Genomic DNA, 21,537 nt, shown 5'->3' on the forward strand with positions numbered 1-21,537 from the left:
GGAAGCTTGAGTGGCTGCTGCACTACGAAGTAGGAAGACCACAAGGACTGTGTTGTGGGATGGATTCTTCAAAGGGCATCAGAACACTTAGGAAAAACAATGACAAGCTTGGGTCCTTGAACTCTTGGCTCACATCATAGTCTGAGCCCCAGAGAGATGCCATGATAGCCCTAAAAGAGCCTGTGATTTTCTTGCTACCACAGCACAGATACGGCTGATTATCAAATACAAATTTAATTGGGCAGGTTGCTAAATTGCAACGTCAGGTGAATGCCCACTTTGCCGAGTTTTTCATGTGAAAGTTAGAAAAAAGAATAGGATCCGAAAGCTTGAAATAGGGACACTTTGTTGGATCCAGATAAAACGGACAGTCCTGCCACTCTGAGTCATTATTGCCAGCGGAAGTAGCTTGTCACTCTGTGTCTGAGGAGACCACTTCTTTTGCTTGAAAACTCTACACTAACCTCATCTGGGATAGATGAGGAGTGAGATCTGAAAAAGGAATGCTTATTCCTCCTAAGACCCACAACGAGGGTCAAGTCCATCACGTGGGTCATATCTCGACATGATGCAGGGGAACTGGTGCACACTATGATCCAGAAGGAAATAGCTTACCTGTCAGAATTGCAAGACTTTGCTACTTTGTACCAGCAGCAACGCAGGGAACATGTGTAGGAGATTCAAAGGGTTTTAGGCCCAGAAGGGTGAAACACGACACTAAATCAGGCTGAATTCATTCATATGGGTGCTCTTGCTAGAGAGTCCAGATTTAATGTATTAGTTCCTGCAGCTGAAGGTAACTGCTTACTTGGTTGGCATGCTATACAACTCCAACTCAATGGTGACCTTCGTTTAATGGGGGTAAAATGCCAGAGCTACCCTGACATGTGGAGGAGGGAATCCAAAGGCTTGGGGACCTGCCATTTACCATGTGTGACCTGCACACTCACTCCGCAATTATGTTCAGCAAAAATACTCAGAAGCCACTCCTGTCACTAAGGTATGGAGAAGTACGTTAGAGACGGGAGCACCAGCATCCTTAAAAATCTCTACGGCTGCTTTCCTTTGTAGGCCAGGTACAACACTGAAAATATAGGATCCCAACGGGGATGATGTGATCCCAAAGAAGCAGAGGCCAAGGGACGCCATTTACCCACCAGTGACAGTTAGAAGCATTTACCAGAAAGGGTGGGAGGAATGCACTGTTAATTAGAGTGCTTTGACCCCAGTGGTCTTTGGTGGTGGCTCAGAATACTGGAGTATTCTTTAATCCAAATAACAGAAAAGAAACTCTGGGTCTGGTAGACAAAAATCTGACCTGATTTGCCGTCGCCACAGTGGACAGTCACAGCCTCTCATGCGATTTCTAGACGTAGGTCAATTTAAAGACCCAAAGCCCTTGATTAGGGGGGAATAGCTGGGACTCCTTTAGGAAGGGCCCAGAAACACTGATATAAGTATACACTATACATTTTCCTCCAAGTCTGAGGCCCAAAGAGACCTACAGCCATTTATTATCATAATGCCACCGTCATACACCAATCAGCATGGATTTTTGTTTGTTGGCTTGTTGGCTTGTTTTGTTTGTTTGGTTTTGGGGAGAGAGTAAGTGTATTAGCCCAGTGTGACTTACAGTGGGCCCATTCGGTCCACCGACCTGGTGGCATTTCTCTTTAGTCCTCGAACATATAATTGGAATCGCTACGATTGGCAAGTGACAGAGTCATAAGATTGGCTCTCTGGATCTTAGACTGAGTAAATGTTTATATGTTTTGCTCATTGATACGTCACAAATGCATAGAACAGTGGCATCTGATAGTAGGCACCTAATAATTATATGTCAAATGAATGAATGAATGAATGAACAAATGAACTGCATAAGACATGCAATCTTAGACTCCAGAATGCTAGTTACTTTCTCATCCATATGCCTACACTTCATCTACAAAAATTTCTTTTCTTATTAACATTAAGACCTTGGTTAACTTTGGTAACTTTGTGTATATACGTATACACACACACAAGAAGAATTGACCAAAAACCAAATCAGAAACTATGAGCCTTATTCCAAAGAAAAAAAAGAATAGGGTAGAAAGAAGAAGAAGAGAACAGAGAAGGAAAGAAAAGAGAGAGAGAGGGAAAAAAAGAGCAACGGACTAACATACAAAATGGCAGGACACTTGTCTGTTGGTGTCTGGAACCGGTGGCTGTGCGGGTCTGGAGGCGAGGCTGTCTGGCTTGCCCAGTGTCAGTCGCACTCCAGTAGATATGCAGTTACCAGGCACGGACAGGCGGGGTTTGGTGTAAGGGGGTCCAGCCTCCACCGGACCCGCTGCGTCGCGCCCTGAAGCCCCACCGTGTCGGTGTTGGGGAGAAAATGGTGACACCCAATCTCTCCTCCCCACTGGGCGTCTCAAACCATGCTGCTCAGGCAGCCCTCGCAGAGTAGTGGGGGGCAGTCAGCTTGCCCTGCTCCACAGTCTCCCGCACCCCCTAGGCGCTCAGAAGGGATTCAAAACCCAATGTCTTAAAGGATCTCACACCACGCAGACCTGGTTCTGGGGAAATGCCCATCAGCCCTGCTGATAAAGGGCCTTTGGCTGGCACCTGCAGGGTCTTTTGTTCTTGGGGGGGCAGTATACCCTCTTCTCACAGTACTCAGGGAGGGGACCGTTTTCTCCCACCGCACTCCTGAGATCGCTACCTCGACCCAGGGCTGGCTCCCCATCCCCTCCATGCACACACACACTTAGCGGCTTCAGTCCGGAGAAAGTCATGCACTTTTGAAAACTCTGATCTTCAGCTCCTAAGGCTGTTTGCAAAGTAGAGACTGGCACTCTCCCTATTTCTCATTCTCCAGTCCGTGGTCCAGAGCGCTTTTTCTCTTGTCCTAACGCAAAACCGCAATCCACGGCTTCTCTTTCTCTTCCTTTTGTCTCTCCACGGAAGGGGATCCCTCCCTCTGTGCCCACACTGTTTTGTCTCCCCCAATTTGCATACACTCACCACTGTCCCGCCAATCTGTCTCCCTCCATCTGTCGAGATTTTTTCTGTCACTCCGGAGATAGACTTTCTGGGTATTCCAAGTGTTCTGACCTCAGTACTGCTGTGTGTGAGGGATAAGGGAAATCCTGGTCCCCCTGCTTCTCCACCATCTTGACTCCTCTGAGAGGTCCTAGTTTTAACCCAGCATCCTCAGGATTCCTCAGTGGGCACGAGTTTTTCTTTCCTGTAGCGAGGCTGTTCAAAACCCAGCCCTGTCCCCACTTTCACCCCCATAATGAAGGGCCATTTGTGTTGAAATTCATTTTTGGTGGGACACGGACAAAAGAGCAGGTTATGAGTCATAGGGGGAAACTGCCATATTTGCTTTTTATACCCTACAACCTTTCCAGCTGTGGCTGTGCCGCTAAGCCAAAGTGTTCCCAAATATATGCAGTTGGAGATAATAAAAATGAGCATTCGTTCCAATTTAAAATTCCACAAAGTAGTTCTTCAACGACATTACCATCAAACTTGTACTTAAGATGAAAAGGAAATAAAATGCTAGCATACTGACCTGTGTGATGTAGATGATTTTGTGCAGCTGAATTAAGATCTGCTGAATAGGATCACTGATCTGTCGTACTTTCCTCTGGGACACAGCAATCCCTGCAGATGCTGTGGATGATAAATTCTGCAGTTAGTCAAGGTCCTGGTTTTCTCTTTCAAAAATATTTAGTAGAAAATATTAGTAGAACTTGGGGTAAAATTCTGAAAAAATAATTAAGCTAAAATCTTGATCCTACCAATGAGATAATATTCAGAGACCTTGTAACACTTCCATATTTTACAATATGGTATGCACTTCTTCCTTTTACTTATATGACTTCTGAGTAACATAACAATGTTACCTTTTATAACAATTAAAAATACTCCTGGAAATTTTGCCTGCGATTACACCAGGCTGCCACCAGGAGTCAGTGGTGCTTTGGATACTGTGGCCTTTGAAAAGCTGGGCTTCAGATATGTGCAGTTAACAGACTATCAGGCTTTTACATTTTAAAGTCATTATGCCCTTAATATCATATTTTAAAACTAATTTTAGTAAAACTACTAACACAAACACCGAATAGGCAATCTTACAGAGGAAAAAAAACCCAGAAACAAACAAACAAAAAAATATACAATTTGTAATAAGGGTTTAAAGGTTACTGTAACCCTTGATTATTACAAATTATAATGTTCACCTGGATGTTTCTCTAGCTCTAAATAAGACACATTGGTAACTTATCCTGGCTTCTCATCATACTGCCACTCCACTTTCACAGTTTGAGGCTAGCTTCGTGTCAAACTGCATATGAGTGGCTTCCCCACCTTCATATATCATAGCCACAAGTAGTCCATTCTTAACTTTAAAACTCTTTAAAGAAATGGCCTTAACCTCTAGATGGGCCAGAAGGCCACCTCTGCCCCCTCTCACCCTCAGGTCCACATTGGAGAAAAAGAAAAACTGAAGAGACACTTCAGATATGTGGATATATATTATCCTCTCCACCTTCCCCAGGTTCCCCCTCCTCTTGCTCTCCCTCCCTCTGACCCATAGCATGATTGCTCCAATAATACTCTTGCCAATTACCCCTTTTAAAAGAAAAGCTCCAAAGTCCCTCTTTTCTTCCCTCCATACGACCTTGAGCCTATATGAAATTAAATGTGAATATAATCATTGCTTTAGCAATAGCTAAAATTCTGAAAAATGAGTCTTATATAAATGCTTTCTGAGAAAGCTTGCATATTTTACCATAAAATTTTTTCAAAACATTTGCAGAGAAAATTTAATGTGGTCATTAAAAGATTCAACCTATTTTATTATGAGCATGTGAAAATTTATATTTAGACACAAACACACACAAAAAAATAAACAGAATATTTAAAGAAATATTACTTTGTTTACAGGCATCTTTACTGAGTTAGCTGAGAAATTCTTATAAAAAATAATCTAATTGTAGTTTATCTGCATTTAATACCTTGACTAAGTGTTTGAAATTGAAAGGATCTATCTCCCCTAGGCAGTGTGTCTAACTCCTTTAAATCATCAATTACTTGACTATTAAGATGAGGTTTAATAAATTACCCTTAGGGTAAAAGTGTGAAGACAGGTCAGAAAGGTAGCTCTAAAATAGAACACACAAGGCTGGAGGTATCTGCTCCAGCCTACAGAGATGGCCAAGTTTACATATGTCCTATTATTTTCTACAGTGGTGTTTCCTATAGAAATGATTCTGACAACATAGCTATTTGTTTTTCTAGACCAATACTGAAAACTACAGACCATGTAATGTGGCCAAGAGAAGGTTGTTACGGCAACATTACCTTCACGTTTTCTGAAACTGGAGGGTTTGATTTTTTTGATCAACTATGTGCTGACTACTTTATGTTATTGATCTGTGGATATATTTCACAAGTTAAAATCTCACAGCGTGGCAGAGAGTTCTTAGACTGTGATGACATTTCGAGTGGGATATCACACGGGTTTGACTCTACCTTGCCACAAGAATGTGCTCATCTGTGGCCCTAAATACAAAAACAGAAATAGTTAGCTAGAATGCCTGTCTTCTGAACTACTCAGTTATGCAATGCAGCTTAACAATTTTTTCTTAAGACCTTTTGACCTCTGCTCCCTCCAACCCAGTAAATCTTTGACTTTTAAAAATAGTTTAGATTTATTCACCAAAAAAATAAAGAATAACACATGCGCAACGTAAAGCAAGTAAAATGAACATAAAAACAACCTAGGCATTACATAAAAGGCTTGAGGTTCCCTGGGACCACCACCCCTCAGCGCCTCTCCAGAGCTGGATCAGCTGTACCTGATATCAGCTTCCAGTTACTTTTCTATCCATTTACATACATAACTGTGTACTTTCAGAACAGTGTTTTTCGAGGGTGATTGAATCCTGAAAACGGTTTAATGCGTCAAGACCAGCATTTTGATATATGGGATGGAATGAGATGGAACGAAATGGGACAGAATAGAAAAATTTCAGAGTGCATTGAACATAGTAGGTCCACTCAGTTGTGATAGAAAACGTGTACCGTGTTGAGGTTCGCTTATTCCCAAAAGAGTTTGAAAGCTACTACTGTAGAAAATCTATAGTATTACCTAATGTTTTCTTTCTTTCTTTTAAAATAAATGATGACACCTTATAAGGCTGTGCTACATTTTTTTTCCCCTCATGACTCTGTCATGGAGATTCTTTTTTCTCAACACACACAGTTCCAGGCCATTCTTTATAATCACTATTATATAGTACTACATGTTCAGCATACATCATAGTTACTTAGCCACTTCTGTCTGGAAGGGAACTTAATTTGCTTTCAGTCTCTCATGATTATAAATGATGTTGCAGCGAGCAAATGTGTGTGAGTACGTTGCGTAGACGTACAAAAGGTCTTTTAGGGTAGATAAGCAGAAGTCAAATAGTTAGGCCCTTGGATATACGTGTTTCTTATTTTAACAAATACATATTTGAGTAGCTGGATCAATTTTCACATTGACCAGAAGAGAGTCCATTTTTCTGCACCTTAATCAACACTATATATTATCAAACTATTCAATTTCGCCAATCTTTGTTTTATTTTGTGGTTATCTAAATGCTGGTGAGACTATTGCACTTCTTTGGTGAATTTCCTGTTTGTGTCCCATGCTTTTTTTTCTTATTGATTTGTAAATGCTCTTTATATCAATTGAATGCTAATCATTTTATTGTACCTTATATGTTAAGAGTATTTTTATCTAACCTGTTACTGCTTTTCAATTTCCCACCCTTATCACCTAGACTAAAGGGAATTTTTAGTCTTAGCTAAATAGGACACTTCCTCTGGTTACCTCAGATCTAAACTTATGTTTATGCTCCTTCCCAGACCTCAAGGACTATTCCTCTTCTTAAAAGGGTCACTGTTTTTAACATGATGTTCTACCTAGACCTTTGAACACTTAATTGATTAGGTATTTTTGGAAAGCATATACATGTAATAAACTGGAAGCATTAGGTCCTTGTAGTCTCTGCAGTGACTCTCTATCTGTTGTTGTTGTTTTTAATCTCATGGCACATTATAATGGTCAAATTCCGGGCCCTTTCTTGGTGCTTTGAGACTTGGTTTATGCTATATATCCAGTCTACTGAAACTACAATTCATAGCACAAGCCCTGAAACTGTTCATTACTACAAATTGAACAAAAGATGGATTACACTGTATTCTTCCAAGTTAACCAAGATATGGTAAATCCCCCTATTTGTCTGAACTCTCTCTGCTAAGAGTCAGGAATTTTTTTTTTAAACTTTTTTTTAAATTTATTTTTGAGACAGAGAGAGACAGAGCATGAACGGGGGAGGGTCACAGAGAGAGGGAGACACAGAATCTGAAACAGGCTCCAGGCTCTGAGCTGTCAGCACAGAGCCCGACGTGGGGCTCGAACTCACGGACCGTGAGATCATGACCTGAGCCGAAGTCGGACGCTCAACCGACCAAGCCACCCAGACACCCCTAAGAGTCAGGAATTTTTAAACAACTGGAGAAGAGAACATTTTGGGCAGGAGTTCCCTGAAGAAGCAAAGAATATTTTTGCTCCACGAATGGGACCAAAACATACATCACCTTCTCCGTGTTTGACCAAATGCTTTGTTGAAAGACAATGCAACCTTTTAAGTTTTAGTATAGCAGACAGATTTACTCTCACGTCTTTCCTTAACTGTTGTAAAATGAGACAAAGTAACTCAACTGTAGTCTAAATCTACAAATGCTCAATAATCTACCCCTATGGCCAGCAGTGTAGAAGGCACCAGAAGTTCCACAAAGGGTATTGCACTCACAAAGGGTTCATGAAAGGTTCACCCAGAGTAACAGGATGGGAGATTGAGAGTTGATGCAAAAGTTTCATTTGAGAAGACCATGGAGAATTAGTAGGCACTCAATAAGGACAGGATATGGATTTGGTGTGCGGGAAGGTATACTTCAGTGGCAGCTTCTGAGTAGAAGAAAGTTTCAGCAAAGGACAGGAGTCAGCTAAGTGAGGGCTGCACCTGGAGAGCAGCAAGGTGTCCAGTTTATCTAGTGTGCAGTATGATAAAAAGCTATAGTACTGAGTACAGCTAAAGAGGTAGCCAGGGACTGCATACGATGGTAAGGAGCCATAAGGGAGACTGTGTTTCAGAAAAGGTGATCTCATGAGAAGAAGCCCAGAGCTGAAGGCCTGATTTGGAATAGCAATGTGGTGACCATCTGCCCACGGGGAACAGGAGCCAAGGAGGCTGCTGAAGCTTGGGTCCCAGTCACTGAATGACATCCCACAGAAAGTGAGACGGAAGTGTGGGAGAAGATGACGACTAGTGGGCTCGGGCATGGAATCCTTCCCAACACAGACCAACGGTTCCACAAGCAGGTAGAAGTGATTAGGAAGAGACTTGACAGTCTGGACCTAGTCGCCCCCCTCCCTCAACCACCCTGCCCCACATCCTCTCGCTTCCCCTGGTGAAATTTCCCACAGGACAGAAGGAAGCTGCATCAAAGTCTCAGCACCTTTCACCCTCTGGGTGATCAGGCTTCGTTCACTCCCTTTCACTTGAACCGTCAGAAACAAGCTGTGTAAAGGCCAGCTTTGAATCCCTTCCCTCTAGAATTCTGGCTTAGGGGAACCTGGGTGGCTCAGTGGGTTAAGCGTCTGACTCTTGATTTCAGCTCAGGTCATGATCTCATGGTTCGTGAGATTGAGCCCCACATTGGGCTTTGTGCTAATGGTGTGGAACCTGCTTTGGTTTCTCTGTCTCCTTCTCTCTCTGCCTCTCTCTCTCTCCTTCTCTGTCTCTCTCTTTCTATGACTAAATAAACAAACATTAAAAAAAAATAATTCTGGCTTAATCACCTTTACAATAAGCATCTCACATCCCGTTCAGGTAATTTGCGCATGTGTGAAGATTAGAGCTTTCCTCACTTCCAAATTTGCTATCCCTTTAGTTACTTTTTCAAACTATAAGATACAATCTCTGGATTTTTTAAACTTGAAGTTCCTAGAAGTGACTATATAATACACAAGGAGAATTCACTGCTACATTATTTCCCACACTTTCTCTTGACTTCATGAGCCTCCTGTCATCAAGCAGCAGAGTGTGAGGCTAGCACTGCCCAAGGTGGGGTGGCCTAGAGCAACCAGGAACAGAGAGAGTACATTTCTGGGCTTTAAAAAGCGAGAGTCTAAGCAGGAGGCAGAGAGATTCAAAAGAATTGTTGCTGAGCAACCTTTCCTTCCCGCTCCTCAAAATAAGTCAAAGCTTCTCGAGGAGAGAGGACAGAAAGACAGAAGAAAAGAAGTCTCAGAAGAGACTCAAATTCCATCTCACTTTAGGCAGTCTGGGTGGTGGCAGGAGGAGGCGAGAGTTGGATGATGGAGCTCTCTTTAAGTTGGGGATTCAAGTGTGGTAGGGCTGCGGGCTCAGTTCCCATGGGGAACTCTGAGAGCCCTAGGCATGAGATGTTCCCTGCACCACAGCAAGGGGCAGGTTGGGGCAGGAGAGATAGCTTCCCGGGGTGTCAGAGGCAAAGAGGTCTTGCTGACTTCCCAAGTCTCTAGGCCCAGAGAGGTAGGGAAGAATGGGCTGGCCCTTCCAATCTCGCGAGAAGGTAAGCTGACAAAATGAGAGAGTTTGCCCTATAGAGAACTTGCTGCCAATCTAGGGGACGTGGCCACAGAGGGAACTGTGGACCGGGGACTGGAAGTCAGATAGGGCTGTGCCACTACATTCTCTGGATGCCACATGGAAGTATAACCATACCCAACAATCAGCTCAGACACCAGCACAGGCGGTCTCAAAGCCCCAGTATCATGATGCCAAAAATACCATTCAGGGAAAAACAGAGAAGAGCGATCCTCAGTTTGTCCGATTTTAAGCTGACAAAGAAATACCAACATATTGAAACTTGCATTTAGGCTAATGTATTATGTCTTCTAATATGTGGAATGGGGCTCAGTATAAAAAATTAAGCTCAGTGTTGGGAAAATATAGAAAGTTAGATTTTTATGGCTCAATCTGTGGCCTAAAAACAGCATATGCATTCGGTCTAGCCCACACAGGCTGACTTTTTTCCATTGTCTTAGCTATTTCTTACACTACAACGTTGTCGTTGCTACAACGACCACACAAGTCATGCTTGCTCCCTTTATTCGTCCTAGAGGGAACATTTTTTTTAAAGTCAACTCTATTGATGTAACCCGCAATTTTCAAGAAGAAAATACTGTGGTGTAAAAATATAGTCTACTTGGCACTATGGATGCAAAGGCTGATCAATCAAACTAAAAAAACAAAACAACACAACACAGAAAGAAAAGATGGGACCCCAACTCCCATTCAGTTACCTAAACAAGAATTTATCACAGTCATGAAGAACAGGCAAAATGATCATTGCTTGGTTCTCTGACATCACGCTAGAGCATTTTCTAATAACTCCACTTGATCCTAATCTAATATTGTTGGGAAATGTCCCAGTATATTTAACTAATAATTCACACCAATAAAGGTACAGGCAGTTTACAGCCTGTAGAGTTCATGATTAACCTGTAGAAATTGATATATTAGTATGACTTTATAGGCTGATCAAGAAGTTAATCACAAAAATATATAGTATTATTTCACCAGTCTTATGCTCAATTTAACAATGTTATTTCAGCTTTTCTTTCTTGACTACTCTATAAATCCCTGTTCTTCAAATGTTCTTGGAACCAGGTCTTTGATTCTCCATCTGGTTCCATCAATAATGGGTTAAATAAAAGTAGGATATTTGCTAAAGAATAACTTCAAGCAGAATTATGCTTTTGCATCCCAATGCAGTAAAAAAACAATAAGTAGTTATATACATTAAAAAAAATAACTAACACCTTGTCTAAAATGTCCCAAATAATCTATGGAACCCATAGTGAGGAATGTCAATTAAGAATGAGTGAGGTCTTGGCTATACAGGAGGGAAGGTGGTTGGCTCAGCTAGTAGAAAGAGTCTCTTGCCCTCTTAAAAACTGAGAACAAACTGAGGATTGATGGGGGTGGGAGGGAGGGGAGGGTGGGGGATGGGTATTGAGGAGAGCACCTTTTGGGATGAGCACTGGGTGTTGTATGGAAACCAATTTGACAATAAATTTCATATTTTGAAAAAAAAAAAAGAGTCTCTTACCTCTTATTAATATTGGCTCCCCTGTCACTATCCACAATATTCAAATTATTATATGACAATAATTTTAAGGGGATTGTAAACACCCTGAAACTATTTTTAAGTTCCATTAAAAAACATTAATAATAGCAGTTTAGAATTTGAGAGCCTTGCCTTTCTCCATTGAATCAATTATTTTGTACACTGCTACAATCCATCCACGCCACACTGAACTCCCTTTATTCCTACTATAAAGCTGGTGTAGCTTTCTTCCTCCACCCTTCCACTTAGCCTTGCCCCCAGGGCAGAAACCCCCAGGACAGGGTTGTGAGCTACCACTCAATAGCTGATTTGCAATTTGCACTTGGTCTTGGATTCTAGCCATGAATAACTTCCGTGAGACTTGAGTATCTCTTTGGAAAGACTTTATCCTACAAAGAACATGAAAAAAATCAACATCTCCAGGAAGCATTCACCTGGGACCTGGTCCATACTCCCTCAGTGTCTCCCTTGGCAGGAAGAGCTAGGAAGCAGATCACCACCGGTAAAAGAAACTTGTCTCCCACCCCTTCCCCAATCTTAAATCTAACACTAAAATGTCATTGTTCCCCACTCTTTAAGTTATCATCAGAATATTTATGCAGTTGCTCTCAACAGCATTGCTCTCAAACAATGGTTTATACAGTGGTAGTCTGTATCAGTGACTCAAGAGGTAATTTTCAAGGGCCTGACCTCAGAGGAAGTACTCAAGACATATTCAAACTTTACTAAAGACGCTTACAATTTGGTTGGAAAATCTAACCAATATATCCAAATCCCAACAAACAATATAAAAAAAAAGTATCTAATTATATGCCAAATTGTATGGTTTAGACTAGTATTATATAAATTGGGTCGAAGTCTGGTGAGCACTTTTTTTTGTATGCTAAAGAATTGCCATGCAATAAAATAAGAGAAGGCATGTACTCAAAATCACTTTGGCAGTTGTGAAATTTAGTATTAATTACTTCATGTCAATAACTAACTTGAAAGCAAGCTTCTGAAGGTTGCTGAAAATAAGGACTGGAATATTAAGCCATATTCTCTGGAACATTTGGATGAAATATTGACTACTTAATTTAGATCTGACCTTTATGAACAAAAGACAAGTATAAAAATAGCTTCTCAGTCATCTAGTAAGAAAACATAATTAAGAGCCCAGAAATCATGATGTGACAATTTCTATTCAGAATGCAGAGCATAAGAATTCCCATACATCAGCTCAGTGCCTGGCTGTTCGCTGCTGAGAAATGGGAAAACTGAGCAAGGGAGGGGGAAATATCAGTGTCAATCCAGTCAAATTAGGCCAGATTCTTAGTTGACATTCCATTTGCACTTTAAATTTGGGTTTGACTGGCACTCCCCAAAATTTACATTTGACCCATGCTAACAGCATCCATATTATTAAAATGTACTCTAGTACTTGACAAAGGATAGATTTCTCATAATAATAAGTTTCGGTATAGTTTAATTTTCACAAATATATGATACCATTTTCCCTACCTCAAGAGGAAAGGTCTGTTTTTTATACACAACCTGCCACATGCTTCCGCCCCATTCAAAATATCCTGTTGTTTGATTGATAGACAACAGAACTAAATGATTATTTTTAAAGAACTGAGTCTCCTAAGTCAGGAGGCACTTGTACAGGATAATTTTACCTAGTAAGTAGATTGGATATGAAACTTTTCCAATTTTCTTTTCTTTCTATTGATTCTATCAAGGAATAAGTTTCAGTGTGGAACAAGTATGTCATCATCACCATTTTTCAGATTAACTAATGTTCTTTCATAACAAAGAAAGCAGACCTCAGGATAAGCAGACAACAATATCTACTTAGAATTTAATAATGTCGTTTGCTTATATTTCATTATTTTTACAATTGCCATCTATTTATGGCGAGTGATTCTATACTGGTAGCAATAAATTATAGCAATAGTATAAACTCTCCTTTAGTTAAATTTGGTAAAGTGAATCAAATTAAAGAAACATATATTAGGAAAACAGTAGTACAGATGATACTCAGATATGGCCAAATTTGTGCATTGGTAATCTATCAGTGACTAAAGTTAGGGAAATAGAGCTAAAATATTTAACATGCTAAAAATGTTTGTTCATTCATTCAATCCATGTTAATGAGTGTTAATATTTTCATTTATGCAATATAGAAATTCTTTTTTTTAATATGAAATTTATTGTCAAATTGGTTTCCATATAACACCCAGTGCTCATCCCAAAAGGTGCCCTCCTCAATGCCCATCATCCCCCTCCCCTCCCTCCCAACCCCATCCACCCTTAGTTTATTCTCAGTTTTTAAGAGTCTGTTATGGCTTGCCTCCCTCCCTCTCTAACTTTTTTTTTTCCCCTTCCTCTCCCCCATGCTCTTCTGTCAAGTTTCTCAGGATCCACATAAGAGTGAAAACATATGGTATCTGTCTTTCTCTGTATGACTTATTTCACTTAGCATAATACTCTCCAGTTCCATCCACTTTGCTACAAAAGGCCATATTTCATTCTTTCTCATTGCCACGTACTATTCCATTGTGTATATAAACCACAATTTCTTTATCCATTCATCAGTTGATGGACATTTAGGATCTTTCAATAATTTGCCTATTGTTGAGAGTGCTGCTATAAACATTGGGGTACAAGTGACCCTATGCATCAGTACTCCTGTATCCCTTCGGTAAATTCCTAGCAGTGGCTATTGCTGGGTCATGAAGTAGATCTATTTTTAATTTTTTGAGGAACCTCCACACTGTTTTCCAGAGCGGCTGCACCAGTTGCAATATAGAAATTCTTAAGTTTTCATTTCTTTTGGCAAAGAACATGTATATGTAATGTATATGTACATGTAATATGTATAAAATATGTATATAATAAATTATTTACCCAATCCAGTTAGTATTAAAAGACAGAACAAGAGGACTTTAATAGTGCTAACTTAAAATGGTTCCATGGTTATTTGTTCTACAGGAGTTTGAGGTGCATTAAATACTGCTGTAACACCACAGTATGAACCTAGAAGTTCACATTAGGAGTACCAGATATTTTTCATTGGGGGAGGGGCCAAGATGGCAGAGCAGCATGGAAGTTCTCTGTTTCTCTCATCCCTGAAATGTAGCTAGAACAGCACCAAACCATTTTGCACACCTAGAAAATTGAGCTGAGGATTAACACAATAATCCACATAACGTGAGCCACAGAACTTGGCAGGTATACGGTGCACAGAGGTGAACTGGGGAAGAGAGAAGCCACGGAAGGTAGGGAGCTGTTTTTGCAGAGAGAGGACAGAGAAAGTTGGAGGGGGGGGGAGTAGAGGAAAAACACTCTCCCTGAAAGTAGCTGGAGAGAAAGAGAAAGAATGGAAACACCCACAAGTGACTGAACAAGAAAGGGAGAAAGGAGAAAGGAGAGGGTTTTAATACCATCAGGACCCTATAAACAGGGGACAGCAGAGTTGGAAATTCCACAGCTCAATACCTGGCAGTGATCCAATGGGAAGGGTGAATCCTCAGGAGCAGGCAGCAGGGTCAGAGGGGTCTGGCTGGGCACACGGGGAGAAGCGGTTCCCCTGATAGGAGGGCATGTGGTAGAGGCCCTAGGGCCTCCCCACAGGCAAAGGTCCTAGCAGACCCCAGAGAACAGCCACGATTGTTGGTATTGGAACAAAGACACCAGGGTGTGGTGAAATCTGGTGCCAGTTGTGTGTTGTGATTTACCATAATCCCTGCACTGCTGCCACTGTGATCACATGATTTTCTTCTGAGGCGAGCCAGCACCCAGCCACAATCTCTGAGCCTCTGCAGCAGTGTGACTGCATGAATGTTCCCAGGGGCAAGCCGGCATCGGCCACTGCCCAGCGAGACCCTCCTCCAGAGGGTGGGGGAAGGTCCAAGTCGCAGGGCCTTCGGAAGTGAGGGGTTTGGAAACACAGCCTCATTTGAGATCAAATTTGGGAGGAAGGTGCTGCCTAGAAGTCTGACAGCTTGGATGCAGAGAGTGTAGAAGCAGGGAGTGGACAGAAGCCAGAGCAAAGGAGGGGTGCTCGATTGCCGGTTGGTGAGAACACAGAGTTCTGGTGCTACGGACTGGGAAGCTGGGTAACACCATTTTCACCTCTCCTGCACATGTGCATATATGCACACACAAGACACATAGATCCACCCCAATAAGCTAAGCAGCGCCACCTAGTGGAGAGTGGAGCCATTACACCAAGCCCCATCCAACTGCAACAACCAAGCCCTAAAGGACCAACACAAGTCTCTCCACCTGCTTAGTGTACAGACTATAAAGTGCTGCATAGTTTTACTTCTAGAGGAAACTCGATGTAATTTTATTCTGTTTGCTGGTGCATCTATTCATTTTTTTCTTTTTCTTATTCTTGGATACAGAAAGAAAAAAATAATATTTTTATTTTCCATTTTTCTAAAAAAATTTTAACTTTTTACTATATGTTTTATTTTTTGTAATTTCTAAAATTCTATTTCACTTTCTTCATTTCATTTATTCTATTTTATTGTATACATTTTTTAAAATTTGCAAACATTTTCTTACCTTTTTTTTTCTTTCCCTTTTTCTCTATGCTATAAAGCTTCCTACAAAAAGCAGACCAAAACACACCTAGGATCTAGCTTAATTTATTTTCTTCTTGTGTTGTTTTAACTTTTTAATTTTAATTTTTTATTTTATTAATTCTTCTTCTTCCTCCAAAATGACAAAATGTAGGAATTCACCCCCCCCCAAAAAAAAAACAGGAAGAAATGACAGCCAGGGACTTAATCAACACAGATACAAGCAAGATATCTGAACCAGAATGTAGAATCATGATAAAATGAATACTGGCTGGGGTTGAAAAAAGCATAGAATCCCTTTCAGCAGAGATAAAATAAGTAAAATCTAGTTAGGAAAGTGTTAAAAATGCTATAACTGAGCTGACGCCACAGCGGGAAGGATGGATGAAGCAGAGCAGCAAATCAGTGATATAGAAGACAAAATTATGGAGAATAATGAAGCAGAAAAAGAGGGAAACTAAGGCAAAAGAGCATGATATAAGAATTAGAGAACTCAGTGACTCATTAAAAAGGAACAACATCTGAATCATAGGAGTCCCAGAAGATGAAGAGAGAGAAAAGGGGGTAGAAGGTTTATGTGATGAAATCCTAGCAGAAAACTTTCCTAACCTGGGGAAAGACACAGACATCAAAATCCAAGAAGCACAGAGTTCCCATTAGATTCAATAAAAAACGACCATCAACAAGGCATATTATAGTCAAATTCATAAAATACACAGAAAAGGAAAGAATTATAAAAGCAGCAAGGGAAAAAAATCCTTAACCTATAAGGGAAGACAGATCAGGTTTTCAGTAGACCTATCCACAGAAACTTGGCAGGCCAGAAAGGAGTGGCAGGATATATTTAACATACTGAATTAGAAAAATAGGCAGCCAAGAATTCTTTATCCAGCAAGGATGTCATTCAAAATTGAAAGAGAGATAAAGAGTTTTCCAGACAAACAAAAACTAAAGAAGTTCGTGACCACTAAACCAGCCCTGCAAGAAATTTTAAGAGGGACTCTCTGAGGGGAGAAAAAAGACCAAAAGCAACAAAGACTAGAAAGAACAAGGGAACACAACCACAAACTCCAACTCCACAATGACAATAAATTCATATCTATCTTTCTATACTTACTCTAAATGTCAATAGACTAAACACTGCAATCAAAAGACACAGGGTAACAGAATGGATAAGAAAACAAGATCCAGCGATACACTGTTTACAAGAGACCCATTTTAGAGCTAACGGCACCTTTAGATTGAAAGTAAGAGGATGGAGAACCATCTATCACGCTAATGGTTGCCAAAAGAAAGATGGAGTAGCCATACTTATATCGGATGATCTAGATTTTAAAATAAAGACTGTAACAAGGAATGAAGGAGGGCATTATATCATAATTAAGGGGTCTATCCACCAAGAAGATTTAAAAATTGTAAACATTTATGCGCCCCAAGATAGGATAAATCCCAATGTGGGATTTATTTATGCTCCAAAGGTGGGAGCACCCAAATATATAAAGCAACTAATCACAAACATAAAGAAACTCATTGATAATACTACTATAATAGTAGGGGATTTCAACACCCCACTTACAACAACGGGCAGATCATCTAAGCAGAAAATCAACAACGACACAATGGCTTTGAATGACACACTGGACTGGATGGACTTAACAGATACATTCAGAACATTTCATCCTAAGCAGCGGAATGCACATTCTTCTCCAGTGCACATGGAACGTTCTCCAGAATAGACCACATACTGGGACACAAATCACCCCTCAACAAGTACAAAAAGATCAAGATCATACTGTGCATATTTTCAGACCATAACACTATGAAACTTGAAATCAACCACAAGAAAAAATTTGGAAAGACAATGAATACTTGGAGATTAAAGAACATCCTACTAAGGAATGAATGGGTTAACCAAGAAGTTAAAGAGGAAATTCAAAAGTACATGGAAGCCAATGAAAATGATAATACCACAGCCTAAAACCTCTGGGATTCAGCAAAGGCAGTCATAAGAGGGACGTATATATAGCAATCCAGGCTTTCCTAAAGAAGGAAGAAAGGTCTCAGATACACAACCTAACCTTGCACCTTAAAGTGCTGGAAAAAGAATAGCAAATAAAACCAAAAACTAGCAGAATACAGGAAATAATAAAGATTAGAGCAGAAATCCATGCTATCAAAACAAAACAAAACAAAAACAGTAGAACAGATCAATGAAACCAGAAGCTGGTTCTCTGAACGAATTAACAAAATTGATAAACCCCTAGCCAGTTTGATCAAAAAGAAAAAAAGAAAGGACCCAAATAATTAAAATCAAGAATGAAAAAGGAAAGATCACAACCAACACTGCAGAAATACAAACAATAATACGAGAATATTATGAGCAATTATATGCCAATAAATTGGTCAATCTGGAAGAAATGGACAAATTCCTAGAAACATATACACTACCAAAACTGAAACAGGAAGAAATAGAAAATTTGAACAGACTCATAACCAGTAACAAAATTGAATTAGTAATCAACAATCTCCCAAAAAACAAGAGCCCAGGGCCGGATAGCTTTCCAAGGGAATTCTACCAAACATTTAAAGAATTAACACCTATTCTCTTGAAGCTGTTCCAAAAAACATAAATGGAAGGAAAACTTCCAAACTCTTTCTATGAAGCCAGCATTACCTTGATTACCAAAACCAGACAGAGACCCCACTAAAAAGGAGAACTACAGACCAATTTCCCTGATGAACATGGATGCAAAAATCCTCAACAAGATATTAGCTAACCAGCTCCATCAATACATTAAAAAAATTATTCACCATGACCAAGTGGGATTTATACCTGGGATGCAAGGCTCATTCAATATCTGCAAAACAATCAATGTGATACATCACACTAATAAAAGAAAGGACAAGAACCACATGATCCTCTCAATAGATGCAGAGAAAGCATTTGACAAAATACAGTATCTTTTCTTGATAAAAACCCTCAAGTAAGTAGGGATATAAGGATCATACCTCAAGATCATAAAAGCCATATATGAAAGACCACCGCTGATATCATCCTCAATGGGGAAAAACTGAGCGCTTTCCCCCTAATGTCAGGAACACGACAGGGATGTTCATTCTCGCCACTGTTATTCAACATAGTATTGGAAGTCTTAGTCTCAGCAATCAGACAACACAAAGAAATAAAAATCATCCCAACTGGCAAGGAGGAAGTCAAAATTCCACTCTTTGCAGATGACATGATACTCTATATGGAAAGATTCCAAAAGATTCCACCAACAAAACTGCTAGAACTGATCCGTGAATTCAGCAAAGTCGCAGCATATAAAATCAATGCATAGAAATTGATTGCATTTCTATACACCAATAATGAAGCAATAGAAAGAGAAATCAAGGAATCAATCCCATTTACAACTGTACCAAAAACCATAAAATACCTGGGAATAAGCCTAACCAAAGAATTAAAAAATCTATACACTGAAAATTATAGAAAGCTTATGAGAGAAACTGAAGAAGACACAAAAAAATGGAAAAATATTCCATGCTCATGAATCGGAAGAACAAATATTGTTAAAATGTCGATTCTACCCAAAGCAATCTACAAATTCCATGCAATCCCTATCAAAATAACACCAGCATTCTTCACAGAGCTAGAACAAACAATCCTAAATTTTTTATGGAACAGAAAAGGCCCCAAATAGCCAAAGCAATCCTGAAAAAGAAAACCAAAGCTGGAGGCATCACAATTCCAGACTTCAGGATGTATTACAAAGCTGTAACTATCAAGACAGTATGGTACTGATACAAAAACAGACACTCAGATCAACGGAAAGAATAGAGAACCCAGAAACAGACCCACAAACGTATGGCCAACTAATCTTTGACAAAGCAGGAACGAGGATCCAATGGAGTAAAGACAGTCTCTTCAGCAAATGGTGCTGGGAAAACTGGACAGTGACATGCAGAATGAACTTGGGCCACTTTCTGACACCACACACAAAAATAAACTCAAAATGGATGAACACACACACACACACACACACACACACACACACAACCCCATAAAACAGGAAGCCATCAAAATCCTACAGGAGAAAGCAGGCAAAAACCTCTTTGACCTCGGCCACAGCAACTTCTTGCTCAACACATCTCCAGAGGCAAGGGAAACAAAAGCAAAAATGAAGTATTGGGACCTCATCAAGATAAAAAAGCTTCTGCACGCTGAAGGAAACAATCAGCAAAACCAAAAAGCAACTGACAGAATGGGAGAAGATCCTTGCAAATGACATATCAGATAAAGGGTTAGTATCCAAAATCTATAAAGAATTTATCAAACTCAACACCCAAAAAACAAATAATCCAGTGAAGAAATGGGTAAACGACATGAATAGATACTTTTCCAAAAAAGACATCCAGATGGCTAACAGACACATGAAAAAATGCTCAATACCACTTATCATCAGGGAAATACAAATCAAAACCACAATGAGATACCACCTCACACCAATCAAAATGGCTAAATTAACAACTCAGGCAATGACAGATGTTGGCGAGGATGTGGAGAAAGAGGATCTCTTTTGCACTGCTCGTGGAAATGCAAACTGGTGCAGCCACTCTGGAAAACAGTATGGGGGTTCCTCAAAAACTAAAAATAAAACTACCCTACGACCCAGTAATTTCACTACTAGGTATTTATTCAAAGGATACAGGTGTGCTGTTTCAAAGGGGCACATGCACCCCAATGTTTATAGCAATGCTATCGACAATAGCCAAAGTATGGAAAGAGCCCAAATGTCCATCTACAGATGAATAGATAAAGAAGATGTGGTGTCATACACACACACACACACACACACACACACACACACACACACACACACACAATGGAGTATTACTCGACAATCAAGAAGAATGAAATCTTGCCATTTGCAACAATGTGGGTGGAACTAGAGCATGTTATGCTAAACCAATTTAGTCAGTCAGAGAAAGACAAGACCAGAGCTCTAACCCCTGAGCTATGAAGCCTCATCCTGAGAAAGACAAATATCATATGACTTCACTCATATGTAGAATTTAAGATACAAAACAGATGAACGTAAGGGAAGGGAAGCAAAAATAATATAAAAACAGGGAGGTGGACAAAACATAAGAGACTCTTAAATACAGAGAACAAACTGAGGGTTGATGGAGGGGTTGTGGGTGGGGGGATGGGCCAAATGGGCAAGGGACATTAAGGAAGACACTTGTTGGGATGAGCTCTGGGTGTTACATGTAGGGGATGGATCACTGGATTCTACTCCTGAAATCATTATTGCACTATATGCTAACTAACTTGGATGTAAATTAAGAAAACAACAGCAAAAAAGGAGTACCAGATAGAAAAGATCATGTTATAATACAGTCACTTGGTACTCTAAAATCATAGTTCTCACCATTTTTTTCTTCCATAGCATATGGAAAATGATGTTTACATTCTAGACAGAGTCCTGGAAGCATACCAGGTTTTGACAAAATTCTTCCTGCCCTGACAACTTTTTCCAGAACATTTAGACAATACAGGCTGTGGCTGTTGGTTGTACATAATGTTCCTTTCATCCAAGCATGTTCCTTTCTATCCAAAAAAGCTAAATCAAACGTTAAGTGAAAATACATTAATACAGTCTGCTTTAAAAAAATTAATCATCCACACATTTCAGGGTTTTGCCTATTCTGAGTAATGAATATTTAAGATATAACTTACAACTGCCCA

The 21,537-nt window shown here is 40.0% G+C and overlaps 1 protein-coding gene across 5 annotated transcripts in view; it reads right to left on the reverse strand.

The window, feature by feature from the left end:
• NEK10 (NIMA related kinase 10) overlaps positions 1-21,537 on the reverse strand; it is a 224,615-nt gene that overhangs the window by 26,632 nt on the left and 176,446 nt on the right. For 3 of the 5 annotated variants that reach the window (XM_042998420.1, XM_042998418.1, XM_042998422.1), the window contains 2 exons: positions 5,524-5,553; positions 3,560-3,660 (listed from right to left, as the gene is read on the reverse strand). In XM_042998420.1, the coding sequence (XP_042854354.1) occupies positions 3,560-3,660; positions 5,524-5,553 (131 nt within the window). The remainder of the gene's footprint in view (positions 1-3,559; positions 3,661-5,523; positions 5,554-21,537) is intronic. The other 2 variants (XM_042998421.1, XM_042998419.1) reach the window with 1 other exon arrangement.

The sequence above is a fragment of the Panthera tigris genome, chromosome C2 (genome assembly GCF_018350195.1).
Source record: "Panthera tigris isolate Pti1 chromosome C2, P.tigris_Pti1_mat1.1, whole genome shotgun sequence".
Classification (NCBI taxonomy): Eukaryota; Metazoa; Chordata; class Mammalia; order Carnivora; family Felidae; genus Panthera; species Panthera tigris.